Source organism: Oncorhynchus tshawytscha, linkage group LG11 (genome assembly GCF_018296145.1).
Source record: "Oncorhynchus tshawytscha isolate Ot180627B linkage group LG11, Otsh_v2.0, whole genome shotgun sequence".
NCBI lineage: Eukaryota > Metazoa > Chordata > Actinopteri > Salmoniformes > Salmonidae > Oncorhynchus > Oncorhynchus tshawytscha.
The window spans coordinates 36,793,683-36,819,229 of record NC_056439.1 but is presented as its reverse complement, the minus strand read 5'-3'; the positions used below and the strand labels follow the sequence as shown (position 1 = coordinate 36,819,229).

The 25,547-nt window shown below is 42.2% G+C and overlaps 2 protein-coding genes across 2 annotated transcripts; one reads left to right on the top strand and one right to left on the bottom strand.

Annotated features, from left to right (window-relative positions):
• Positions 1-3,646: 3,646 nt before the first annotated feature.
• tmem54a (transmembrane protein 54a) lies at positions 3,647-16,147 on the top strand. The gene is made up of 6 exons (XM_024437583.2): positions 3,647-3,856; positions 6,704-6,900; positions 7,279-7,338; positions 14,285-14,473; positions 14,640-14,783; positions 15,161-16,147. Exons 1-6 carry the CDS (start codon positions 3,844-3,846, stop codon positions 15,290-15,292), a joined length of 735 nt encoding a protein of 244 aa, XP_024293351.1. The 5' UTR covers positions 3,647-3,843; the 3' UTR covers positions 15,293-16,147.
• Positions 16,148-16,354: 207 nt separating this feature from the next.
• LOC112261930 (probable histone deacetylase 1-B) lies at positions 16,355-25,305 on the bottom strand. Its single transcript, XM_024437582.2, has 13 exons — positions 25,149-25,305; positions 22,940-23,052; positions 22,694-22,811; positions 22,464-22,538; positions 22,160-22,298; positions 21,867-22,008; positions 21,584-21,676; positions 21,055-21,304; positions 20,564-20,672; positions 20,131-20,261; positions 17,021-17,215; positions 16,813-16,864; positions 16,355-16,732 (listed from the first exon to the last, which is right to left on the bottom strand). Exons 1-13 carry the CDS (start codon positions 25,198-25,200, stop codon positions 16,705-16,707), a joined length of 1,497 nt encoding a protein of 498 aa, XP_024293350.1. The 5' UTR covers positions 25,201-25,305; the 3' UTR covers positions 16,355-16,704.
• Between the last annotated feature and the right edge of the window lie 242 nt (positions 25,306-25,547).

Here is a 25,547-nt window from a genome sequence, read left to right as displayed (position 1 = left end):
TCGAAGTGGACTGCCCAGAGGGAGCGGGCACATCACGTCACGCACCTCAGAACAAGACCTGTGACTAGTTTTGCTCTCCGGAGCATGGTGCCTTTGAAAGGAGTGATTATTGGGGTTGCGTTAAGTGTTGAGGTGGAGTAACTGAAATTGAAGATTCCCTGTATCTGTGAAGCCCGCCGTTTGGTGCAACGCAGACCCGGTGGTGAGCATGGTGGAACTGAGAAGACACTGTCTGTCCTTTTGAGGTTTTGAATCAGTCTTGTCAGTTAAGATTCTTATTTACAATGACGGCCTAGGAACAGTGGGTTAACTGCCTTGTTCAGGGGCAGAACGACAGATTTTTACCTTGTCAGCTCAGGGATTCGTTCTAGCAACCTTTCAGTTACTGGCCCAACGCTCTAACCACTAGGCTACCTGCCGACCCCACTAGGCTTCCTGTCACCCCTATATATATTGTATCCACTCATTAGTTACCGAAAATATAGATGTATGCATTATACAAGCGTATGCTAATCCTTCAGGAGGGCTTTGAGGGAGATAAGAAAAAAGAAAAAGAGCCCTACTAACTTCTAAAAAACCCTACCCCATCCCCTTCCAACATCAATAACCCTACACTTCTATATTTCCCTCTCTGCAACATACTTACACCAATATAACACATGCTCCACCGTTTCATCGACCCAATTCAGACACATACCATTTACATGCTTGCCAACCAGATGTAATGACGAGTTCAATGTCCTAGGTGCAACCGAGCAAACAACACCTCTTCCTTCCTATTCTGACCTTAGAATCTTGGTCCACCGACATTTCTCTGGAGGGCATATAAATACCGGCTCTTGGTCTCAGTCCCATCTCTTCTGCCACACATCTATCAAAATTGCTCTGATCTTACATTTGGCCTCAACTCCACCCAGTGGAGCATGAATATCAATTATATCTAGTTTTAAAGCCCCTTTGCCTATCTGGTCTACAATTTCACTCCCTTCCACACCCAGTCTCTCGATTCTCCTTAATAGCGTTAATGCTTGCAATAGTGCTTGCACTCCTATTAGATTTTCCAGAGGATAAACTACACAATACAGAAAGAGAATCTGAGCATAATACAATTCTGACAGGTTGAATGTCCTCCACCTACTGGAGGGCAACCACTATTGCCAACATTTCAACAGAGTACAGACAGTTAATCTGTTAGTCTTCTACATATCTGCACATAAAATTCAGGAATGTAAAAGCCTGCTCCTGTGCGCCTACAATCTGGGTCCTTGGATCCATCTGTGAAAAACTGTAAAAATGCATAAACTTCTACCAATGTCATTGTCAACCAGTTTCCCTATATCACTGACTTCTGACCAATCTTTTATTTTTTAATAGCTAGCCTTATTGTTTGGTGTGTTATTAGGCTATTATTACACAGGCAGCCCAATTATTTCTTCCACAAAATTGGTCTTTTGACCAATCACATTAGATATTTTCACATCAGCTCTTTTTCTGCAAAAAAAAAATCAAACTAAACTTCTCAATCTCTTCATTCAAAGTCTCAATCATGGACACTCTTACTGACAGTTGTGGCTGCTTTGCGTGATGTATTGTTGTCTCTAATTTCTTGTCCTTTGTGCTGTTGTCTGTGCCCAATAATGTGTGTACCCTGTTTTGTGCTGCTACCATGATGTGTTGCTACCACGTTGATGTCATGTTGTGTTGCTACCACGCTGTGTTGTCTTAAGTCTCTCTTTATGTAGTGTTGTCTCTCTTATCATGATGTATGTTTTGTCCTATATTTGTATATACTGTAAACGGCAGCATTCCAGCTGCATACCACCCTGCATACCACTGCTGGCTTGCTTCTGAAGCTAAGCAGGGTTGGTCCTGGTCAGTTCCTGGATGGGAGACCAGATGCTGTTGGAAGTGGTGTTGGAGGGCCAGTAGGATCCCAATGCCCCAGGGCAGTGATTGGGGACACTGCCCTGTGTAGGGTGCCGTCTTTTGGATGGGACGTTAAACGGGTGTCCTGACTCTCTGAGGTCATTAAAGATCCCATGGCACTTATCGTAAGACCCCGGTGTGATGGTTAAATTCCCAATCTGGCCCTCAAACCATCACGGTCACCTAATAATCCCCAGTTTACAATTGGCTCATTCATCCCCCTCCTCTCCCCTGTGACGTAGGTGTCTGGCTAGACTGCAAACTCTCCTTCCAGACTCATATCAAACATCTCCAATCCAAAATCAAATCTAGAGTCTGCTTTCTATTTCGGAACAAAGCCTCCTTCACTCACGCCGCAAAACTTACCCTAGTAAAACTGACTATCCTACCGATCCTCAACTTCGGCGATGTCATCTACAAAATAGCTTCCAATACTCTACTCAGCAAACTGGATGCAGTTTATCACAGTGCCATCCATTTTGTTACTAAAGCACCTTATACCACCCACCACTTCGACCTGTATGCTCTAGTCGGCTGGCCCTCGCTACATGTTCATCGCCAGACCCACTGGCTCCAGGACATCTACAAGTCTATGCTAGGTAAAGCTCCGCCTTATCTCAGGTGACTGGTCACGATGGCAACACCCACCCGTAGCACGCGCTCCAGCAGGTGTATCTTACTGATCATCTCTAAAGCCAACACCTCATTTGGCCGCCTTTCCTTCCAGTTCTCTGCTGCCTGTGACTGGAACGAATTGCAAAAATCCCTGAAGTTGGAGACTTTTATCTCCCTCACCAACTTTAAACATCTGCTATCAGAGCAGCTAACCGATCGCTGCAGCTGTGCATAGTCCATCGGTATATAGCCCACCCAATTTACCTACCTCATCCCCATACTGTTTTTATTTTATTTACTTTTCTGCTCTTTTGCACACCAGTATCTCTACCTGCACATCATCATCTGATCATTTATCACGCCAGTGTTAATCTGCTAAATTGTAATTATTCACTCCTATGGCCTATTTATTGCCTACCTCCTCATGCCTTTTGCACACAATGTATATATATTATTTTTTTCTACTATGTTATTGACTTGTTTATTGTTTACTCCATGTGTAACTCTGTGTTGTTGTCTGTTCACACTGCTATGCTTTATCTTGGCCAGGTCGCAGTTGCAAATGAGAACTTGTTCTCAACTAGCCTACCTGGTTAAATAAAGGTGAAATTATTATTTAAAAAAAAACAAATATTCCCCAGGTCGTTGCTGCAAATGAGAACGTGTTCTCAGTCAATTTACCTGGTAAAATCATGGATAAATACTTGTTTTTTTCTTTTCTTTTTAATCCCAGCCTTTTGCCTTTTGGTAGGCCGTCATTGTAAATAAGAATGTGTCCTTATGTTAACTGACTTGCCAAGTTAAATGAAGGTTAAATAAATTGGTCAAAAGACCAATTAGTGAAAAAAATATCAAATCGAATTGTATTTCGTACAGTGTATTTCGTACACCGTACAGTGAAATGCGTACTTACAAGCTCTTAACCAATAACGCTTTAAGAAGTTAATAAAAAATAACAAAAATAATAATAATAATAATAGATAAGTTTTTAAAAAATGGACTGCCTGTCTAAACGCAGCCTTACATTACTTGTTTACCCATATATGTGTAGGTAGGCTACGTCATTGGAAATACAGTATAAATTCCTTTCTGATCAGTTTTGACAGAGAACCATAATTTCACAGGTAATAGCCAACTCGAGGCGGAGCGTAGCGTCCTCAAACTGAAGCACGGGTTGGATTCCATGCAGGTGTGCGGAAAGAGAAGAGAACGAACAAAGCAGAAGCGGCGTTCGCTGTTTCAAGAGCCAAATGGCGATACAGAAATACCTTTAAAATGACTTGAGTGCAAACGGAATTCAACATGGGGAATTTAGGTGAGTTTACTTGTATTCATTGTACGGATGTGTAGTTTAAATGGAAGTGAAGATACGTAAACTACTTCAGAAGTGTGAGTTACTAATCTGAGCATTATTTTCTGGGTGGGGTCGGCATGCCGACGTTTTTTTTGTTTTGTAGAGGGTCTGTCATCAAAGGAACTACCATGGGATGTCGTCGTTTCTAGCAATGTCGTTTCCAGTATAATGCATAGGTCTACCTATGTAGTCTATCTGATTTAATATAGTAACATTAAACAGTATGAATAACAGAACGTGGGTCAATAACGTCATTTTCCCAGTTTGGACAATGATTGCTCATTAGGCGGGCCTAAAGTAATAATATTGGTTGTGTATGCCTATTCGTAAACAATTGATGGATTAGTAGATGAGGAATAGTAGCGGATCGCAATATCATCACTTACACTAAGGTGCAGGCCTGAATTGACCAATTGTATTTCGGTTTCGCTGGGTGAGAGGAGGATAAACTTTAAAACTCCCTGGTTCAATTTGCTTCAGAGAAGGTAGCATAAAGTGAATTATCTAGGCCCCTCTCTTTTATTTTCATAGACAGGGGCTGGTAGCCTAATGGTCTTATACTTTGTGTATTGTTTAGCATACTGTATTTTCTTCTCAACAAATGCATAATTAACTTGCAGAGAATGGAAATTGGTCTTTATACTCACAACAGTTACCATTTCTGGTGTTGCCCTGGGTCAGATATGTTGATTCAGTTGTAATTACACTATACATTGCCTTGTTTTCAAACTGTCTGTAACCAGACTAGAAATAGGAGTGGGAGGCCCCAGTGCACAACTGAGCAAGAGTACAAGTACATTAGTGTCTAGTTTGAGAAACAGACGACTCCGGTATGCTGGCATTCTAGGCAGAGTTCCTCTGTCCAGTGTCTGTTCTTTTGCCCATCTTAATCTTTTCTTTTTATTGGCCAGTCTGCGATATGACTTTTTCTTTGCAACTCTGCCTAGAAGGCCAGCATCCCGGAGTCATCGCTTCACTGTTGACTTTGAGACTGGTGTTTTGCTGGTACTATTTAATGCAGCTGACAGTTGAGGACTTGTGAGGCATCTGTTTCTCAAACTAGACACTAATGTACTCTTGCTCAGTTGTGCACTGGGGCCTCCCACTCTTTCTATTCTGGTTCGAGACAGTTTGTGCTGTTCTGTGAAGGGAGTAGTACACAGCGTTGTACGAGATCTTCAGTTTCTTGGTAATTTCTCACATGGAATAGCCTTCACTTCTCAGAACAAGAATAGACTGAGTTTCAGAATCAAGTACTTTGTTTCTGGCCATTTCGAGCCTGTAATCGAAACCACTAGTGCTGATGCTCCAGATACTCAACTAGTCTAAAGAAGGCAGTTTTATTGCTTCTTTAATTAGAACAACAGTTTCCAGCTGTGCTAACATGAATGCAAAAGGTTTTTCTAATGGACAATTAGCCTTTTAAAATGATACAGTTGGATTAGCTAACACAACGTGCCATTGGAACACATGAGTGATGGTTGCTGATAATGGGCCTCTGTACACTTATGTAGATATTCCATTAAAAATCTGCCGTTTGCAGCTACATTGGTGATTTACAACATTAACAATGTCTACACTGTATTTCTGATCAATTTTATGTTATTTTAATAGACAAATTTGCTTTTCTTTCAAAAACAAGGACATTTCTAAGTGACCGTAAACTTTTGAACGGCAGTGTATTCAAAAGTATGTGGACACCTCTTCAAATTTGTGGATTTGGTTATTTCAGTCACACCCGTTGACATATGTATAAAATTGAGCACACAGCCATGCTATCTCCATAGACAAACATTGGCAGTAGAATGGCCTTATTGAAAAGCTTTGACTTTCAACATGGTACCGTCATAGGATGCCATCTTTCCAACAAGTCAGTTTGTCTAATTTCTGCCCTGCTAAAGCTGCCCCGGTCAACTGTAAGTGCTGTTATTGTGAAGTGGAAACCTCTAGGAGCAACAACGGCTCAGCCACAAAGTGGTATGTCACGGAACGGGACTGCCAAGTGCTAAACCGCGTAAAAATGATCTGTCCTTGGTTGCAACACTCACTACCGAGTTCCAAACTGCCTCTGGAAGCAACGTCAGCACAAGAACTGTTCGCCGGGAGCTTCATGAAATGGGTTTCCATGACAGTGAAGCTGCACACAAGCCTAAGATCACCATGTGCAACGGCAAGCGTCGGATGGAGTGGTGTAAAGCTCACCTCTATTGGAATAATGGTTTGGGCTAGGCCCCTTAGTTCCAGTGAAGGGAAATCTTAACACTACATTATACAGTGACATTCTAGACAATTCTGTGCTTCCAACTTTGTGGCAACAGTTTGGGGAAGTTTGTTTCCTGTTAGCGCATGACAATACCCCCATGCACAAAGCGAGGTCCATACAGAAATGGCTTGTCGAGATCGGTGTGGAAGAACTTCCCTAGCATGCAGAGCCCTGACCTCAACTCCATCGAACAGCTTTGGGGTGAATTGGAACGCTGACTGCGAGCCAGGCCTAATCCCCTAACATCAGTGCTGACCTCACTAATGCTCTTGTGGCTGAATGGAAGCAAGTTCGGAAGCAAGTTTGGAAGCAAGATGTTCCAACATCTAGTGGAAAGCCTTCCCAGAAGAGTGGAAGCTGTTATAGCAGCAAAGGGGGAAAAACTCTATATTGATGCACATGGTTTTGCAACGAGATGTTCGACAAGCAGGTGTCCACATACTTTGGGTAATGTAGTGTACATTGAAGTCAGTGTTTACTGTTTACCCACAGATTATCTACATTGATGAAAAATATTGAAGCAATGTTTCTATCCTCTGCTCCAGGTGTGTGCTGTGCAGACCTGAAGGACAACAAGACCCTTATGAAAATGGGCCTAGGACTGGTGCTGGTGGGACACGTCAACTTCTTGCTGGGAGCGCTGGTACACGGCGTTGTGCTCAGGCACATCAACGTGCATGTTCAAGCCAGGGTCATGGGGTACGCCATCTACATCATCATCGCCCTGGTGGCAGGGCTCGTGGTGAGTGACTGGAGGCTGGCACAGATAATAAAAGCACTGATCATCAGCAGCCAAACTATTCCCTGTTGTCCTTACATTGTGTATTGCTCATTTGAGCAGTATATTGTGTTTTGGTTTTCTTTAATCGTTATGATTCTTGTTTGGAATACAGTATCAGCCTGTCGTAACAAAGCCCAAACATAATTTTGTAAAGGTTGTGACCTTTTGGTGACATTCTGATAACTTTATCATGTGACCTGATAGTAGTAGTATCTCTGTTTGTGGTCCTTTGGTAGACTGGAGCCATTTTAGTTAGTGAATTGTTGGTTGTACCATTCTAGCCTGTGGGCCAATGGGAACAGTGTATTAGCTAACATGTGACTTGACTTCTGTCTTCAGGGAATCATAGCTGGAATAGTAGCCATTGTCCTATCCAAAAACCTGAAAAACAGGATTCTGGTAAATATTGCTTCATTCTCTCCTACAGTAGTTTCTTTCTCCACCTATCAGGGACTAGGCAAAATACTGTTTTGTGTTTGTATTTGTCACAACTTGCCCTTGTGTCTGGGCACGTTTTAGTATCCTCTGGTTCTTTATCTATGTGTGTGGGTGAGTTAAACCCATATTCAAAAATGTTTTTGGTGCCATGTACATTCAAATAAAGGCAGGCATTATCAATACACATGCAAAAATGGAACCCACCCTCCATACACATACATCATTTGTAACTTGTCAGTCAAGTCAAACAATATATACTGTTTAGGCATAATATACACATTTACTCTGTTTTGTTGCATTACAAAGTGGGATTTAACTATACTTTTATCATTGATCTACACAAAATGCTCCATAATATCAAAGTGAAAAAAATCTACAAATGTGATAAATTCAATAACTAAAATATATATAGTCATTGCATAAGTATTCACCCCCTTTGTTTAGGCAAGTCTAAATTAGTTCGGAACTAAACTTTGGCTTAACAAATCACAAGTTATATGGACTGACTCACTCTGTGAAATAATAGGGGTTGACATGATTTTTGAATGATTACCCCTTCCTCTGTCCCCCATACATTCATTTGTAAGCACAGCTTTGACGACAAAGACCAGAGAGCTTTTTTGAAAGCCTCATAAAGAAGGGCGTTGACTAGTAGATGGGTAACAATAACAAATCAGACATTAAATATACTGTATCTTTTTAGCATAGTCAAGTTAATAATTATGCTGTGGATGATGTATTAAACCACACACGCATCAAATATGCAGTACTCCTTCTGAACTAAGCCTTAGGACAGCAAGGAAACTGCTAGGGGATGTCCCCATGAGGCCATTACTGATTTTAAAACGGCCATTGGCTGTGATGGGAGACCTGAGGATGATTCAACGACACTGTAGTGACTACAATAATGATAAAATAATACAAATATTGAGAAAATATGCATATGTATTCAACAAGGCACTAAAGTAATACTGCAAAAAAACATGGCAAAGGTACTTTTTGGCCTAAACGCAAAACCTTATATTTGGGACAAATCCAACACAACACATCATTGAGTAATTGCCTCATCTTCAAGCATTGTGGTAGCTGCGTTGTGATATGGGTATGCTTGACATCTGCAAAGACTGGTGAGTTGTTCAGGATGAAAAGAAACCGGATGGTGCGACGCACAGGAAAAATCCAAGAGGAAAACATGGTTGTCTAGTTTACACCAGACACTGGGAGAGGAATTCACCTTTCAGCAGGACAATAACCTACAACACAAAGCCAAATCTACACTGGAGTTGCTTACCAAGGAGACAAGTGAATGTTCCTGAGTGGATAAGTTACAGTTTTGACTTAAGTTTGCTTAACTCTATGGCGACACTTGAAACTTGCTGTCTAGCCATGGACCCAATATCTAGACAGTGCTTGAAGAATTTTGAAAAGAATGGCCAAATATTGCAGAGAATAAGACACAGCTGTAATTGCTGCCAAAGGTGTTTCTAACATGTTTTGAAGTAAATAATTATCTAATCAAGGTATATTAGTGTTTTCTTTTTCATTAATCTTTAAATATAATACATTTTCTTCCACTTTGACAGTATTTTGTATAGATCATAGACAAAGGACAATTGTAACACAATAAGATGTAAGGAAATCCAAGGGGGGTGTAGACTTTACAGTATATAGGCGCTGTACAGTGTGTCTATATATACAATTGTGCTGAACTGCACCATGTGTAGCCACTTATTTTACTATCCAATAATATCGGTATATACACCTAGTACATCCTAGTCTACCTGTCACATGAGCTTTTTTGATGTTGGTAAATTGTTGTGGTCAGGGCTCTGTGCAGGCCAGTCAAGTTCTTCCGCACCGATCTTGACAAACCATTTCTGTATAGAACTCGCTTTGTGCATGGGGGCATTGTCATGCTGAAACTGTTGCCACAAAGTTGGAAGCACAGAATCGTCTAGAATGTCATTGTATGCTGTAGCATTAAGATTTCCCTTCACTGGAACTAAAGGGTCTAGCCCAAACCATGAAAAACATCGCCACATCATTATTCCTCCTCCACCAAACTTTATAGTTGGCACTACGCAGTCGGCCAGGTGCCGTTCTCCTGGCATCCGCCAAACCCACATTTGTCCGTCGGCCTGTCAGGTGGTGAAGCATGATTCATCACTCCAGAGAACGTGTTTCCACTGATCCAGAGTTAAATGGCGGCAAGCTTTACACCATTCCAGCCGATATTTGGCATTGCGCATAATCTTAGACTTGTGTGCAGCTTCTCTGCATTGGAACCCCATTTTATGAAGCTCCCGACGAACAGTTCCTCTGCTGACGTTTCTTCCAGAGGCAGTTTGGAACTGTGTAGTGAATGTTGCAACGGGTGTTGCTTAAATAGCAGAATCAACTAATTTTGAAGGGGTGTCCATGTGCTTTTGTTTGTGTGTGTGTGTATATATATATATATATATATATATATATACTGCTCAAAAAAATAAAGGGAACACTTAAACAACACTATGTAACTCTAAGTCAATCATACTTCTGTGAAATCAAACTGTCCACTTAGGAAGCAACACTGATTGACAAATTTCACATGCTGTTGCGCAAATGGAATAGACAACAGGTGGAAATTATAGGCAATTAGCAAGACACCCCCAATAAAGGAGTGGTTCTGCAGGTGGTGACCACTTCTCAGTTCCTATGCTTCCTGGCTGATGTTTTGGTCACTTTTGAATGCTGGTGGTGCTTTCACTCCAGTGGTCGCATGAGACTGAGTCTACAACCCACATAAGTGGCTCAGGTAGTGCTGCTCATCCAGGATGACACATCAATGCGAGCTGTGGCAAGAAGGTTTGCTGTGTCTGTCGGCGTAGTGTCCAGAGCATGGAGGCGCTACCAGAAGACAGGCCAGTACATCAGATGTGGAGGAGGCTGTTGGAGGGCAACAACCCAGCAGCAGGACCGCTACCTCCGCCTTTGTGCAAGGTGGAGCAGGAGGAGCACTGCCAGAGCCCTGCAAAATGACCTCCAGCAGGCCACAAATGTGCATGTGTCTGCTCGAATGGTCAGAAACAGACTCTGAGGGCCCGACGTACACAGGTGGGGGTTGTGCTTATAGCCCAACACCGTGCAGGACGTTTGACATTTGCCAGAGAACATTAAGATTGGCAAATTCGCCACTGGCGCCCTGTGCTCTTCACAGATGAAAACAGGTTCACACTGAGCACGTGACAGACGTGACCGTCTGGAGACGTCGTGGAGAACGTTCTGCTGCCTGCAACATCCTCCAGCATGACCGGTTTGGCGGTGGGTCAGTCATGGTGTGGGGTGGCATTTCTTTGGGGGGCCGCACAGCCCTCCATGTGCTCGCCAGAGGTAGCCTGACTGCCATTAGGTACCGAGATGAGATCCTCAGACCCCTTGTGAGACCATATGCTGGTGCGGTTGGCCCTGGGTTCCTCCTAATGCAAGACAATGCTAGACCTCATGTGGCTGGAGTGTGTCAGCAGTTCCTGCAAGAGGAAGGCATTGATGCTATGGACTGGCCCGCCCGTTCCCCAGACCTGAATCCAATTGAGCACATCTGGGACATCATGTCTCGCTCCATCCACCAACGCCACGTTGCACCACAGACTGTCCAGGAGTTAGCGGATGCTTTAGTCCAGGTCTGGGAGGAGATCCCTCAGGAGACCATCCGCCACCTCATCAGGAGCATGCCCAGGCGTTGTAGGGCGGTCGTACAGGCACGTGGAGGCCACACACACACTACTGAGTCTCATTTTGACTTGTTTTAAGGACATTACATCAAAGTTGGATCAGCCTGTAGTTTGGTTTTCCACTTTAATTTAGTGTGACTCCAAATCCAGACCTCCATGGGTTGATAAATTTCCATTGATAATTTGTGATTTTGTTGTCCGCACATTCAACTATGTAAGGAAAAAAGTATTTAATAAGAATATTTCATTCATTCAGATCTAGGATGTGTTATTTTAGTGTTCCCTTTATTTTTTTGAGCAGTGTGTGTGTGTGTGTGTGTGTGTATATATATCAAATACTTGTTCTCCCCACTGTGTGTGTACAGTATTTGATACACTGTCGATTTGGCATGTTTCCTACTTACAAAGCATCTAGAGGTCTGTAATTTTTATAATAGGTACACTTCAACTGTGAGACGATAACTAAAACAAAAATCCTGAAAATCACATTGTATGATTTTTAAGTAATCAATTTGCATTTTATTGCATGACATAAGCATTTTATCACCTACCAACCAGTAAGAATTCCGGCTCTCACAGACCTGTTAGTTTTTCTTTAAGAATCCCGCCTGTTCTCCACTCATTACCTGTATAAAAGACACCTGTCCACACACTCAATCAAACAGACTCCAACCTCTCCACAATGGCCAAGACCAGAGAGCTGTGTAAGGACATCAGGGATAAAATTGTAGACCTGCACAAGGCTGGGAGGGGCAACAGGACAGTAGGCAAGCAGGTTGGTGAGAAGGCAACAACTGTTGGCGCAATTATTTGAAAATGGAAGAAGTTCAAGATGACGATCAATCACCCTCGGTCTGGGGCTCCATGCAAGATCTCACCCCGTGGGGCATCAATGATCATGAGGAAGGTGAGGGATCAGCCCAGAAATACACGGCAGGACCTGGTCAATGACCTGAAGAGAACTGGGACCACAGTCTGAAAGAAGCCAGCACATGCTCAAGCCAGCACGTTCAGGCCCGTCTGAAGTTTGCCAATGACCATCGGGATGATCCAGAGGAGGAATGGGAGATGGTCATGTGGTCTGATGAGACAAATAGAGCTTTTTGGTCTAAACTCCACTCGCCGTGTTTGGAGGAAGAAGGATGAGTACAACTCCAAGAACACCATCCCAACCGTGAAGCATGGAGGTGGAAACATCATTCTTTGGGGATGCTTTTCTGCAAGGGGGACAGGACGACTGCAGCGTATTGAGGGGAGGATGGATGGGGCCATGTATCGTGAGATCTTGGCCAACAACCTCCTTCCCTCAGTAAGAGCATTGAAGATGGGTCGTGGCTGGGTCTTCCAGCATGACAATGACCCGAAACATACAGCCAGGGCAACTAAGAAGCATCTCAAGGTCCTGGAGTGTCCTAGCCAGTCTCCAGACCTGAACCCAATAGAAAATCTTTGGAGGGAGCTGAACATCCGTATTGCAGAGCGACAGCCCCGAAACCTGAAGGATCTGCAATGACTTTATTTAACTTATGTGACTTCTGAAGGTAATTGGTTGCAACAGATCTTATTTAGGAGCTTTCATAGCAAAGAGGGGTGAATACATATTAGAGTTCGACCGATTTAATCGGAATGGCCGATGTTATATAACTTGAAATCGGCCCTAATTAAAAATCTATTTTTGGTCGCCGATTTAAAATAAATAATTTAAATATATTTTTTAAATTTAATTTAAATGTTTTATACTTAAAAAAAACATTTTTTTTTAAACTAGGCAAGTCATTTAAGAACATTCTTATTTTCAATGACTGTCTAGGAACGGTGGGTTAACTGCCTCGTTCAGGGGCAGAACGACAGATTTTCACCTTGTCAACTCGAAGGATCCAATCTGGCAAACTTACAATTAACTAGTCCAACACAACGACCTGCCTCTCGTTGCACTCCACAAGGAGACTGCCTGTTACACAAATGCAGTAAGCCAAGGTAAGTTGCCAGCTAGCATTAAACTTATCTTATAAAAAAACAATCATTATCACTAGTTAACTACACATGGTTGATATTACTAGATATTATCTAGCGTGTCCTGCGTTGCATATAATCTGACTGAGCATGCAAGTATTTAAGTATCTGACTGAGCGGTGGTAGGCAGAAGCAGGAGCGTCCATGTTCATTCAAACAGCACTTTTGTGCATTTTGCCAGTGAGCTCTTCGCTGTGTGTCAAACATTGCGCTGTTTATGACTTCAAGGCTATCGACTCCCGAGATGAGGCTGGTGTTACCGAAGAGAAATGGCTGGCTAGTTAGCGTGTGCTAATAGCGTTTCAAATGTCACTCGCTCTGAGCCTTCTAGTAGTTTTTCCCCTTGCTCTGCATGGGTAACGCTGCTTCGATGGTGGCTGTTGTCGTTGTGTTGCTGGTTCGAGCCCAGGGAGGAGCGAGGAGAGGGACAGAAGCTATACTGTTACACTGGCAATACTAAAGTGCCTATAAGAACATCCAATAGTCAAAGGTTAATGAAATACAAATGGTATAGAGGGAAATAGTCCTATAATAACAACCTAAAACTTAACTAGGAATATTAAACTCATGTTAAAAGGAACCACCAGCTTTCATGTTCTGAGCAAGCAAGTGCACATATTGCACTTTTACCTTCTCCAACACTTTGTTTTTGCATTTATTTACTTGAGGCTAAATGGATTTTTATTGATGTATTGTTAAAATAAGTTCATTCAGTATTGTTGTAATTGTCATTATTATAAATAAAAATTGGCCTATTTTATTTTTAATCGGTATCGGCTATTTTTTTGGTCCTCCAATAATCGGTATCGGCATTAAATCATCATCGGTCGACCTCTAATACATATGCACGCACTACTCTTCCATTTTTTTAAGTTCACTTCACCAATTTAGAACATTTTGTTTCCATTTACATGAAATCCCCCCCAAAAAATCCTTTTAAATTACAGGTTGTAATGCAACAAATTAGGAAAAACACCAAGGGGGATGAATACCTTTGCAAGGCACTGTATGTATTCCCCTAACCCTACCGCCCCTAATTTGAGTAAACTAATAGACATCAACACTTAAGCTTCTACTTCCAGTTTTTACATTTTACGGAGACTATTTTACATTAGTTGTTTTTAGTCCCACCCTTCAGCTCCACTCAAACCCTCACAAGCTTTTTTGTTTATTGCCCCTTGCAGATGTGGGCGCTGTTGGTGGTCAGTTTAGTGTCAGGCCTTCTGGCAGTCGCCTCCACTGTGGGGTTAACCATTTCCATGGTTAAGGCCATTATGAGTGGAGGTCGGGGCCTGCTGAAGAATTGCAAGTTCCCTGACGCGATTGGCTACTCCAGTGTCAATGAGTGCCCCTTTGACCCCACAAGGATCTATGTAAGTATTTATCAAAAGCTATTAATGACATGCACTTGGTTTTTAACTTCAAATGCACACAACAGTAGAATTTTTAATATTAAGATCATTTTAAGAATTGAGGTTGTTCATTTACATATACTCCTACAAGCCCATACTAAGTCTAACACACCTTTGTTCTCCCTAGGAAACAACTATTATTCTGTGGGTTCCTCTCATTCTAATGTGTGTGGTGGAAGTGGTGTTCTCAGGCCGCTGTTTTGCTGTCTGCACCTCCTTCCTCCGCCTCTGTACGTGCAGAAGACGAAGGAAGATTGTCAATGGCAGAAGGGTAAGTTAACTACACTTACGATGAGTTAGCTTGTCTGAGACCTGAAGATTTGTATTAGCTCTCAGATCTAAAGCGCTGAACCCTAGGTGTGGGCCTGTTTTATATACAGCTCTCTGGTGTGGGCTAATGCAGCCTTGAGGTGCCTGGATGACATTTGATCAAATCCAGGTTGCAAAGTCCTGTCTTCACTTACAAACGACAATGCTAAACGTTTCACTGACCGTGTGCATATTCATTATGCCTGTTATGTTGCAAAACCTTTCTCAAACAAAACAGGAGGTACCTACCTGAATTTGTCCAATAGAAAAACTTTGCTCTTAAGGTTTCATAACTAATGTGTGGGTGTGCGGCTCATGTTTTATACCCCTTTGTTGCAGGTGCGCATTCAGACTCCAGGTGAAATGTTACCGGTGTCGCCTTCTCCTGAGTCAGAAACTGAGTCAGAGCCGGCAGAGCAACATGAACTGCTGAAGCCTGACTCACCGACCGAGAGGAGTGAATGGGTCTGAACTAATCCACCATCTGCACTGACTGTTCAGGACCCATGGTTCCTGTATGTTGACTGGAGGAAGTAGTGCTATTGAATAACTAGCCAAATTTGAGGTTCTTGTCACATGATTACTGTTTCTTGAAAGAAATATGTTCAAGACTAACCTTGATGTCAATGCAAATATTGTTTACTTAACCTGTTTCCCCTGCCATGGAAAAGGAGTAGGGTTGCAAAGGGTGGGTATATTACTGTCGAGGTTTACCAGAACTTTATCACATGACATCTAGTGGCCTTTTAAGTACTTCAGATGATCACAGGTAAATTACGAATAAAGTTTTTTAAAAAGCTGTAAAACAAGCTTCGTGAATACCATTTGAGGGTTTCAACATGAAATCCCTTTGTAAATGTTTTGGCACATGGAAAGTCATATTGGAGCAGTTGCAGAGTTAATTGAAGATAATGCCATTGTTGATTAGTTCTCCATTAATTAGGCTATTTCCTCTTGAACATATGTTCTATCCACTAGAAATTAATGTACATGATGGACAGAATACACTAAGTTAATCAAGGAGCAACTGAAGATGTTCTGGACTAAACAATTCAATGCATTCGTAGTATATAGCTGTAGATTTTCATAGCATTGGTTTCTTAATGTGTGGCCCTTCATATTTGTAAGCACTACTGGGAAGACATCTTCGCAGAATAAAATCAGTAAATGTGTCATGACATTTTTGCTTGGCTTAAAGGAATGTGCCTGTATCAAAATATCATTGCTGAACATCAATCCAGGAACGCTGATTTCATTGAAATTGGGTCCGAAATAGTCATTGGAACTAAACAATGACCTGTTTAAAAATAAAAAAACTACAATACATGGAAGTCATTGGATTATTTCTGTTTTATCACATACTGTAGGCCTGGTGTAGTATTCAGGTTAATTCTATCCTCTGGACAATATTGCTCAGAGTAGCTTTAGCCGGTAACACAGAATGAACACATCTTTAAGAAGTGGACTTCATGTCATGCTTCAACTATGTTTCCAAAGACACAGGACAACAGTGGGACAAAATACAAACGGGGGTACAAGAGATGTCAACATATTTATGATTTAAATTAAATCTGAAATTTATAAAATCCATAATATTTTGTGCCAGGCCTTTAATATACTGTAGACAACATTTGTTTGGGTAAGGGGAGCAGTATTGATAGGATAAAGCTAAATGGGCTTAAAGCATACAAAAACAGCAACATTAAGTGTTCTAGAAAATACATGTTTAACCCATTTCAATCTGGAGGGGTGGGATTTTTTTTTGCAGCAGCCAGTAAAGGTGACTGGTCTGGCAAACAGGACTATTCTCAACAGCGAAATAATCCATATCGTTATAACGAATATAGCCTTCAGATGCTTTAAAAAAGATGGCTAGGAGCTCCTCACGGTGTCTTGGACTCCTCTTTTGGCCTGTTGAACAGAGGGAAAATGACTTAAAACACATTGACTATCGGATATTCCCGAAACATTTAAAATGAATGTTTGCTAACCCCTTTGTTGTGTCCATTTTCTCCTCCTCTGGCACCTTTTCTTCTTTTACTTCTATCATAACAAAGAAGCAACAATTATCCTCAATATACAATGGGACATGGTATAGAACTTAATGTCTATAAGGCTTCAAAATGTTAGATGACTGCAGTTGTGCACCACACAAAAAGCATGAGTATTCCACACGAATGAGAAAATTGATTGAGATACCTTTCTTGTCATCAGCTTTCTTGTCATCGCCTGCTTTCTTCTCTTCTCCCTCTTTTTCTTTGTCTTCTTCAGTCTTTGTTCTCTTGGCTTTCTTGAAGCTGGCAGCATTTCTCCGTCCGCCCCCTTGACCCTCAGCCTCGTCCTCAGAGTCTGAGAACTCCTCGTCACACGCTATCCTCTTGTCATGGGCGCGAACTGCACAAGAGGACATGAGCATCTCAGACAAAGATTTGCGTGGCGGGGGCATAAAGAAGGTATATTTCTCATATGTTAATTCTGAGAAAAAGTAGGCATGCCAATGGTGCAAAGATTGTGTTACCAAGAGACGCATGTGTTGTGGCTGTGTTTGTCAGGTTTTAAAACTTGTAGGCTTGTCGCAGCAGATACCCTAGAGGATAGAGCGTTGTACCAGTAACCGAAAGGTTGCTGGTTTGAATACCCGAGACAAAGGTGAACAAAAATCTGTGTCCTTGAGCAAGGCACTTAACCCTAATTTGCTCCAGGAGCACTGTACTACTATTGCTGACCCTGTAAAACATTTCACTGCACTTTGTGCATTCAGGAAGCAGACCCCTGGACTTTTCCCACATTTTGTTATGTTACAGCCTTATTCTAAAATGGAGTAAATTGTTTGCCATTATAGGGGGGGAAAGTAAAAACAGGTTTTAAGCATTCAGACCCTTTACTCAGTACTTTGTTGAAGCACTTTTGGCAGTGATTACAGCCTCGAGTCGTCTTGGGCATGACACTACAAGCTTGGCACAACTGTATTTGGGGAGTTTCTCCAATTCTTCTCTGCACATCCTCTCAAGCTGTCAGGTTGGATGGGGAGCGTTGCTGCACAGCTATTTTCAGTTCTCTCCAGAGATGTTTGATCGGATTCAGGTCGGGGCTCTGGCTGGGCCACTCAAGGACATTTAGACTGGCCCCGAAACCACTCATGCGTTGTCTTGGCTGTGTGCTTTGGGTCGTTGTCCTGTTGGAAGGTGAACCTTCACCCCAGTCTGAGGTCCTGAGTACTCTGGAGCAGGTTTTCATCAAGGATCTCTCTGTACTTTGCTCCATTCATTTTCCCCTCGATCATGACTACCGTAATTTCCGGACTATAAGCCGCTACTTTATTCCCACGCTTTGAACCTCGCGGTTTATACAATGACGCGGCTAATTTATGGATTTTTCCCGCTTTCACAAGATTCATGCCGCCAAAAAACTGAGCACCATCACATAATGTGACGTAAATCGAGCGCGCTCAAACTTCCCATCATTCTGATTACGGTAGTAATTTTGTCACCCTCATCATGGCAAAGACATGGAGAAATGCATATGATGCAGCTTTCAAGTTGAAGGCGATCGATCTGGCTGTTAGAAATAGAGCTGATGCACGGGAGCTTGGCCTTAATGAGTCGATGATAAACCGTTGGAAAGGAGCGTGAGGAACTGACTCAGTGCAAAAAGACAACAACAGCCTTCAGAGGGAAGAAAAGCAGATGGCCCAAAGTATTTGCAGCCACTCGACATCAGTGTAAATCGTGCATTTAAGGTGGCGCTCCTTGTTCAGTGGGAGGCTTGGATGACAAGTAGGGAGAAATCCTTCACTAAAACGGGCCGCATGCGAAGAGCAACTTATGGTCAAGTCTGCCAGTGGGTCCTGGCAGCGTGGAGCATTGTCAAAAAATCCACTATCATCAACGGGTTTCGAAAGGCTGGACTGCTGCGTGTTGAAGGGGCAGCATGAGCTCAGCGGGGTATTTGCCTCCGGATGAAAGTGACGAGAGCGACAATGAAAACGATCCAACATCAGATGAAGCAATTCTGAGGCTATTCAACTCCGACACCGAAGGAGATGACTTCAGTGGTTTCAGTGCACAGGAGGAGGAAGATAGTGACCAATGACTTTCTTGGTAGGCCACTGTTTAATTTTTGTTACAAGCCGTGTTTCGTTTAAAGACTGTGTAAAGTTCATTTGTTTCAATGTACCGGTAGGCACCTGCGGCTTATAGACATGTGCGGCTTATTTATTCACAAAATACATATTTTTTAATAATTCAGTGGGTGCGGTTTATATTCAGGTGCGCTTAATAGTCCAGCAATTATGGTAGTCTCCTAGTTCCTGCCGCTGAAATACGTCCCCACAGCATGATGCTGCTACAACCATGCTTCACAATAGGGATGGTGCCAGGTTTCCTCCAGACGTGACACTTGGCATTCAGGCCAATCATGGCTTCATCAGACCAAAGAATATTGTTTCTCATGGTCTGAGAGTCTTTAGGTGCCCTTTGGCTAACTTTGAGCGGGCTGTTGTGCCTTTTACTGAGGAGTGGCTTCTGTCTGGCCACTCTACCACAAAGGCCTGATTGGTGGAGTGCTGCAGAGATGGTTGTCCTTCTGGAAGTTTATCCCAGCTTTATAGAGGAACTCTGGAGCCATGTCAGAGTGACCATCGGGTTCTTGGTCACCTCCCTGACCAAGGTACTTCTCCCCTGATTGCTTAATTTGGTCAGGTGGCCAGCTCTAGAAAGCATCTTGGTGGTTCTAAACTTCTTCCATTTAAGAATGATGGAGGCCACTGTGTTCTTGGGGACCTTCAATGCTGCAGACATTTTTTGGTACCCTTCCCCAGATCTGTGCATCGACACAATCTTCTGTCAGAGCTCTACGTACAATTCCGTCAACCTCATGGCTTGGTTTTTGCTCTGACATGCACTGTCAACTGTGGGGCCTTATATAGACGTGTGTGCCTTCCCAAACTATGTACAATCAATTGGATTTGCCATAGGTGGACTCCAATCAAGTTGTAGAAACATCAAAGATTATCAATGGAAACAGGATGCACCCTAAGCTCAATTTCGAGTCTTATAGCCAAGGTTCTGAATATGTTATTAAGGCATGTTTATTTTTTATACATGTTCAAACATTTCCAAAAACCTGTTTTCACCGTGTCATTATGGGGTATTGTGTGTAGATTGAGGGGGAAAAAATATAATCAATTTTAGAACAAGGCTGTAATGTAACAAAATGTGGAAAAGGTTAAGGGGTCTGAATACTTTCCAGTTGCACTGTATTTGACACCCATTGTCAGCTGGGTCTAAACATTTGGACAGGGGACTTACTGGATATCCGTTTGTTAGGGTCTTCCTCCTCCTCGTCTCCACTGTCCTCCTGCACGGCGTCTTCTGGGATGGCCTGCATCTGGACCCCCGGGGCGTGGGGCAGCATTCGAAGGTTCTCAAACAGACGCTGCCTGAATGGACACATACAAGTGAGATGCATTAACCTACGTGACATCACTTCAACTAACAGTGGCAAAAATACCATCAAATATACACGCGTCAAGGATAATATGTATAACAAGTGCCGTAATATGACATATGTGGTATCTGAAATTACCTTGTCAATAACTAGCTTACATAACGGTTATTGTTTATGACCCAAATCTAAAAACATTACTTCATTATGACTAATAGTATGATTGTGAACAAAAATATTGTTCTAATTATGTACAGTAGGTATAAAGAGCACAACAAAGTGTGGTCAACAACTCACTTGATCTTCTCCAGGTAGTCGTTGGTGTTCTGGTTGGTCATGTTGGAGGGACTGATGTGCAGTTTGAAGTCTGGCCCAAAGTACTCAAAGTAATCATTGTATGGAAGCTCTGTGGAGATAACATGAATTTATCAACACAGTGACATACATCTACTGTAGTGGAATCTATCCTAAAACACTCATGCCCCTCTCGGACCTGTCAAATACTACTATAAACATAGTAACGCTAGAAAGTAAAATTACATAAATCAACAGTGCAGCAGGATGGCTCTAATAAAAAATGTGAGCTGGAGCACAGCCAGAGAAAAGTATTTAGTGTAGAGGTGCTAATGGCAAATAAACTATAACGTTAAACTTTTTTAAGAAGTCTCACACTATATATAAACTCCCAGTAATTTATTGGGTAAAACCCCAAAACTGCTGCCTTCAGGGCCCCCCAAAAATGTGTGTGCAACCATTTATTTTTTATAGCTTGCAGCAGGAGAGCTCACCGTTTGGTATGGAGCTGTCTAGGGCCACGGCTGTCTCATAGGTCCAGCAGCGGGCCACGTTCCGGATGGTATAGCCTCCACCACCCAGCATCAGCAGGGGCAGGTTGAAGCTCTTCATATACTCCACACACTTAGCATGGCCTTTGATGGTGAGGTTAAAGCAGCCAAGCCTGTCTCCCGAGAGAGAGTCAGCTCCACACTGAAGAACCACTGCACTAGGCTGGTACATCTCCATCACTTTAGTCATGATCTGCACACACACACAGACATAAATTAACATTTTAGTCATTTAGCCGAAACACTTACCCAGAACGACACAGTTGAATGCATTCAGTTGTACAACTGACTAGGTATCCCCCTTTCCCTTTCAGATGCTTCTGGAAGCTGGTTCCACCATTGGGGTAGCAGGACAGAGAAGAGCTTTGTTGGCTAAATGGAAAGTAGAATGTAGTCTATCTACACTTGGGTCTGTTTGAGTTACAGGGAGGAGAGATTAAATACAGCCAAGATAAGAAGTTAGTATACTTACAGGCTTGAATATGGCTTCGTAAGACTCGTCATCTATCCCATCTCTCAGAGGGTAATTCACAGCATAGTACTTGCCTTTCCCTGCGCCAATATCCTTGAGAAATAACAAAGCAGACTCAGTCAACTACAAATGTGGACACAAGCTCTGACCAACAAAGCAATTATGAAACTACAATCACCAGGCCGTGAAGTTTTCTAAGTATGAATTAAATCTATCCTTTGGACATCATTTAATAAACAATGCCACCAAATTGCATCCCCCGATGATGACATGACAGCCTCACCCTCAGGTCTCCAGTGCCGGGGAAGTACTCTCCGTACTTGTGGAAGGACACGGTCATGACCCGGTCTGTGGTGTAGAACGCTTCCTCCACTCCATCTCCATGGTGAATGTCAATGTCTATGTACAGAACTCTCTGGTGGTATCTGGGGGAAGAGAAGATTTACCATCAACAGGTTGAATAAAAATCTCCTAAATATGGCGTACCAAAGTGAAGTTACTATTGAGATCCGTTAGGGTATATCATTCCCTACATTTCACAAACTCGATGAACTGCAGTGGAGAGGTTGTACTCACTTCAGTAACTCTAAAATGGCGAGCACAATGTCATTCACATAGCAGAAACCTGACGCCTCAGACTTCTTGGCGTGATGGAGACCTCCAGCCCAGTTAATAGCAATGTCTGTCTGCTGTTTGTTCAGCTTCACAGCTCCAGCTAAAACACAGGGGAAGAGAAGCCAATCAGAGAGCATGAAACTATGGCTACATTCTTGTAATGGACAGTCACAGAAGAGGCCAAGTAAGCCAGAGAATATTCCATCTATCCAGGCAAAATGTGTCTCACCTAAAAGAGTAGACCTACACCTGTATATTAACTTACCAACAGAGCCTCCTGTTGAGAGCTGGCAGAACTCAAACAGGCCATCAAACACAGGGCAATCCTCACCAACGTTAACTATATGAGAATTGCAGAAAATGTGTTAATCTCAAAAACATAAGGACAAAGCTGGCCTAGAGGCTTTTCAAAGTATTTATTTCTGACTTTTCATGGGCTACTGCTCAATTGTATAGGTATATTGAGACATGACATCCTCTATGCCTAAAACTCACATCTCTGCATCTGTTTGCTGTACTCCGACATGTTGTCAGGCCGGATGGAACGCAGGAACTTGATGTAGTCGTCACTGTGGTACTTGGTCATCTCCTCTCCACTGGCTTTGTGAGGTCGCTGAGACCGACAGGGAGAAGATCAGTTACTGAGACCTCACTACCTAGGTATTAACCTTTCAATTCAGAACTATTGAGTTTGCAGGCTTTCTGCTGCTCTTATGAATAGTTCCAGGATTCTCAACATACGTATATCTCCATCTTTCTGTAGAGACCATAGTTCAGCAAGAGGTTGTGTGTCATGCGGATACGGTGTGGCTTCATGGGATGCCCCTGGCCATAGTAGTAATTCCCAACATCACCTTTGAAGGAAGAAAGTGGACATCAGCAGATGTCCAATGAATTAATCTTAGCTAATTGTTCTGTACAGCATAGCCTTTTATCTACTGTTGTACTTCATTTGATTATAAAAAATATATACAGTACCAGTCAAGTTTGGACAAACCTGCTCATACTTTTTTGCTATTTTCTACATTGTAGAATAATAGCGAAGACAACAGTATTAAATAACACGTATGGAATCATGTAGTAACCAAAAAACGTTTAACAAATAAAAATATTTTATATTTGAGATTCTTTAAAGTAGCCACCCTTTGCCTGGATGACAGCTTTGCACACTATTGGCATTCTGTCAACCAGCTTCATGAGGTAGTCATCTGGAATGAATTTCAATTAACAGGCGTGCCTTGTTAAGACATGAAGGTCAGTTAATCTGGAACATTTCTAGAACTTTGAAAGTTTCTTCATGTGCAGTCGTACAAGAGTTCAAGTAACAGACATCTCAACATCAACTTTTCAGAGGAGACTGTGTGACTCAGGCCTCCATGGTCAAATTGCTGCAAAGAAACCACTTCTAAAGGACACCAATAAGAAGAAGTGACTAGCTTGGGCCAAGAAATACAACAATGGACATTTATTTAATATTCAAGGCACACTTAACCAGCATGGCTACCACAGCATTCTGCAGCAAAACACCTCCCATCTGGTTTGCACTTAGTGGGGGTTATCATTTGTTTTTCAACAGGACAATGACCCAACACACATCCAGGCTGTGTAAGGGCAATTTGACCAAGAAGGAGAGTGATGGAGTGCTGCATTAGATGACCTGGCCTCAACCCAATTGAGATGGTTTGGGATAAGTTGGATCACAGGGTGAAAGAGTGGAAGATAAGCAGCCAACAGGGACTCAGCATTTGTGGAAACTCCTTCAAGACTGTTAGAAAAGCATTCCAGGTGAAGCTGGTTGAGAGAATGCCAAGACTGTGCAAAGCTATCAAGGCAAAGGGTGGCTACTTTGAAGAATCTAAAATATATTTTGAATTGTTTTACACTTTAGTTACTACATGATTCCATGTGTGTTATTTCATAGTTTGTGTCTTCACTATTTTACTACAATGTAGAACATAGTTTAAAAAAAAACAAGTGTCCAAACCTTTGACTGGTCATATTTTTTTTTGTGTGTGTGTGTGTGTGTACTTGTTTTACATTTACTGTATTTATTGATAAACATCAGCATTTCACTGCACCCGCCATAACACCTGCTAAACGGTGTATGGACCAAAAGTGATTTGCAGTAACAAACCATTTTTTCATTGATTGAAGAGATACTATCCGGAATTACGGCAGTCATATCTACTTGGGAACCAGCATGTCAAATTCATTCAAAAAATTTAATATTTTTTGTTGTTGCGTTTTAGCTAACCCCAACTCTTTTCCAAACCTTCATCTGCTACGTGTATTCTCCTAAAACTGCTATGAAAAGTAAATTCTGACAAAAGTTCTAGCTATGACCATTTTGGAAATGAGGCCTTTATCCAAAATCCCTTAGTATCACTTTAGATGTAACAATTCTGACCAACGTATGCACATTTGAGGAGAATGGACGGTCACTAAGCAAGCAATCTGGCCAATGCAACGAAACGATGCATTTTTTTTGCAGAAAATCCCTATAAATCGAAAGGTTATTACGTCTAGGAAGTGAAATAGGGTAGCTAGTAGCTAACGTTGTTAGCTTGCTAGTATAGCTAGCTAATGTAGCGCTAGCTTAGTGTTTTTGTGGAGTCCAATGCTTGCATAAGCTAATTAACGTTAGTTGGCTAACTAATCGGTTCTACCTTTGTACAAGCTAGCTACCAAGTTAACCGAAAATATACATTGTGGACAAGTAACGGTAACTTGACGTTAATACACAATGGAGAATAATATTTGATAATAGTGAACATTTCTCAGAGACCAACGTACAGAATTTGGAAATGCCTCGCTCTTTCACAAAGCTAACGTTAGCTAGCTAGAGATGCTGCACGTTTGCACTAGCTAATTTGACCACAACAAATCTGACCATTTGCACCACTTTTAACATGGCACATTGTACTCGATACATAACAAAATCAGTACTTACCATCGTAATAGTAGCACACTTTTTTCTTTGTTCCTTGAGAACTCAGCGCCATTTTACATCACAGACGGGCGAAAAGCGGCAGCTGTACTTGAGAAAAGGGGTGTATACAATCGGTTACTGTGTAGAACGTCACTTGAACCAATCAAGTGGTAGTTTACAATGTAGACGGCGTTGCAGACACATTTATTTAACTAGGCAAGTCAATTAAGAACACATTCTTATTTCAATGACGGCCTAGGAACAGTGGGTTAACTGCCTATTCAGGGGCAGAACGACAGAGTTGCTCGGGGGTTTGAACTTGCAACATTCCGGTTACTAGTCCCAACGCTCTAACCACTAGGCTACTACACATCCCGCCACAACAAGGACGGTTTTGGATTTCACGTAGGCATCTTTTAA

Bases quoted from the DNA above. Each gene is read 5' to 3' on its own strand.
- tmem54a (XM_024437583.2), top strand. The intron at 6,901-7,278 runs GTGAGTGACTGG...TTCTGTCTTCAG, and splicing joins CCCTGGTGGCAGGGCTCGTG to GGAATCATAGCTGGAATAGT. The intron at 7,339-14,284 runs GTAAATATTGCT...TGCCCCTTGCAG, and splicing joins ACCTGAAAAACAGGATTCTG to ATGTGGGCGCTGTTGGTGGT.
- LOC112261930 (XM_024437582.2), bottom strand. From the start codon at position 25,200: ATGGCGCTGAGTTCTCAAGGAACAAAGAAAAAAGTGTGCTACTATTAC. The intron at 22,812-22,939 runs GTATGTTGAGAA...TGTCGGTCTCAG, and splicing joins ACAGAAAGATGGAGATATAC to CGACCTCACAAAGCCAGTGG. The intron at 21,677-21,866 runs GTGAGGCTGTCA...TTATTTCTCAAG, and splicing joins CCGGCACTGGAGACCTGAGG to GATATTGGCGCAGGGAAAGG.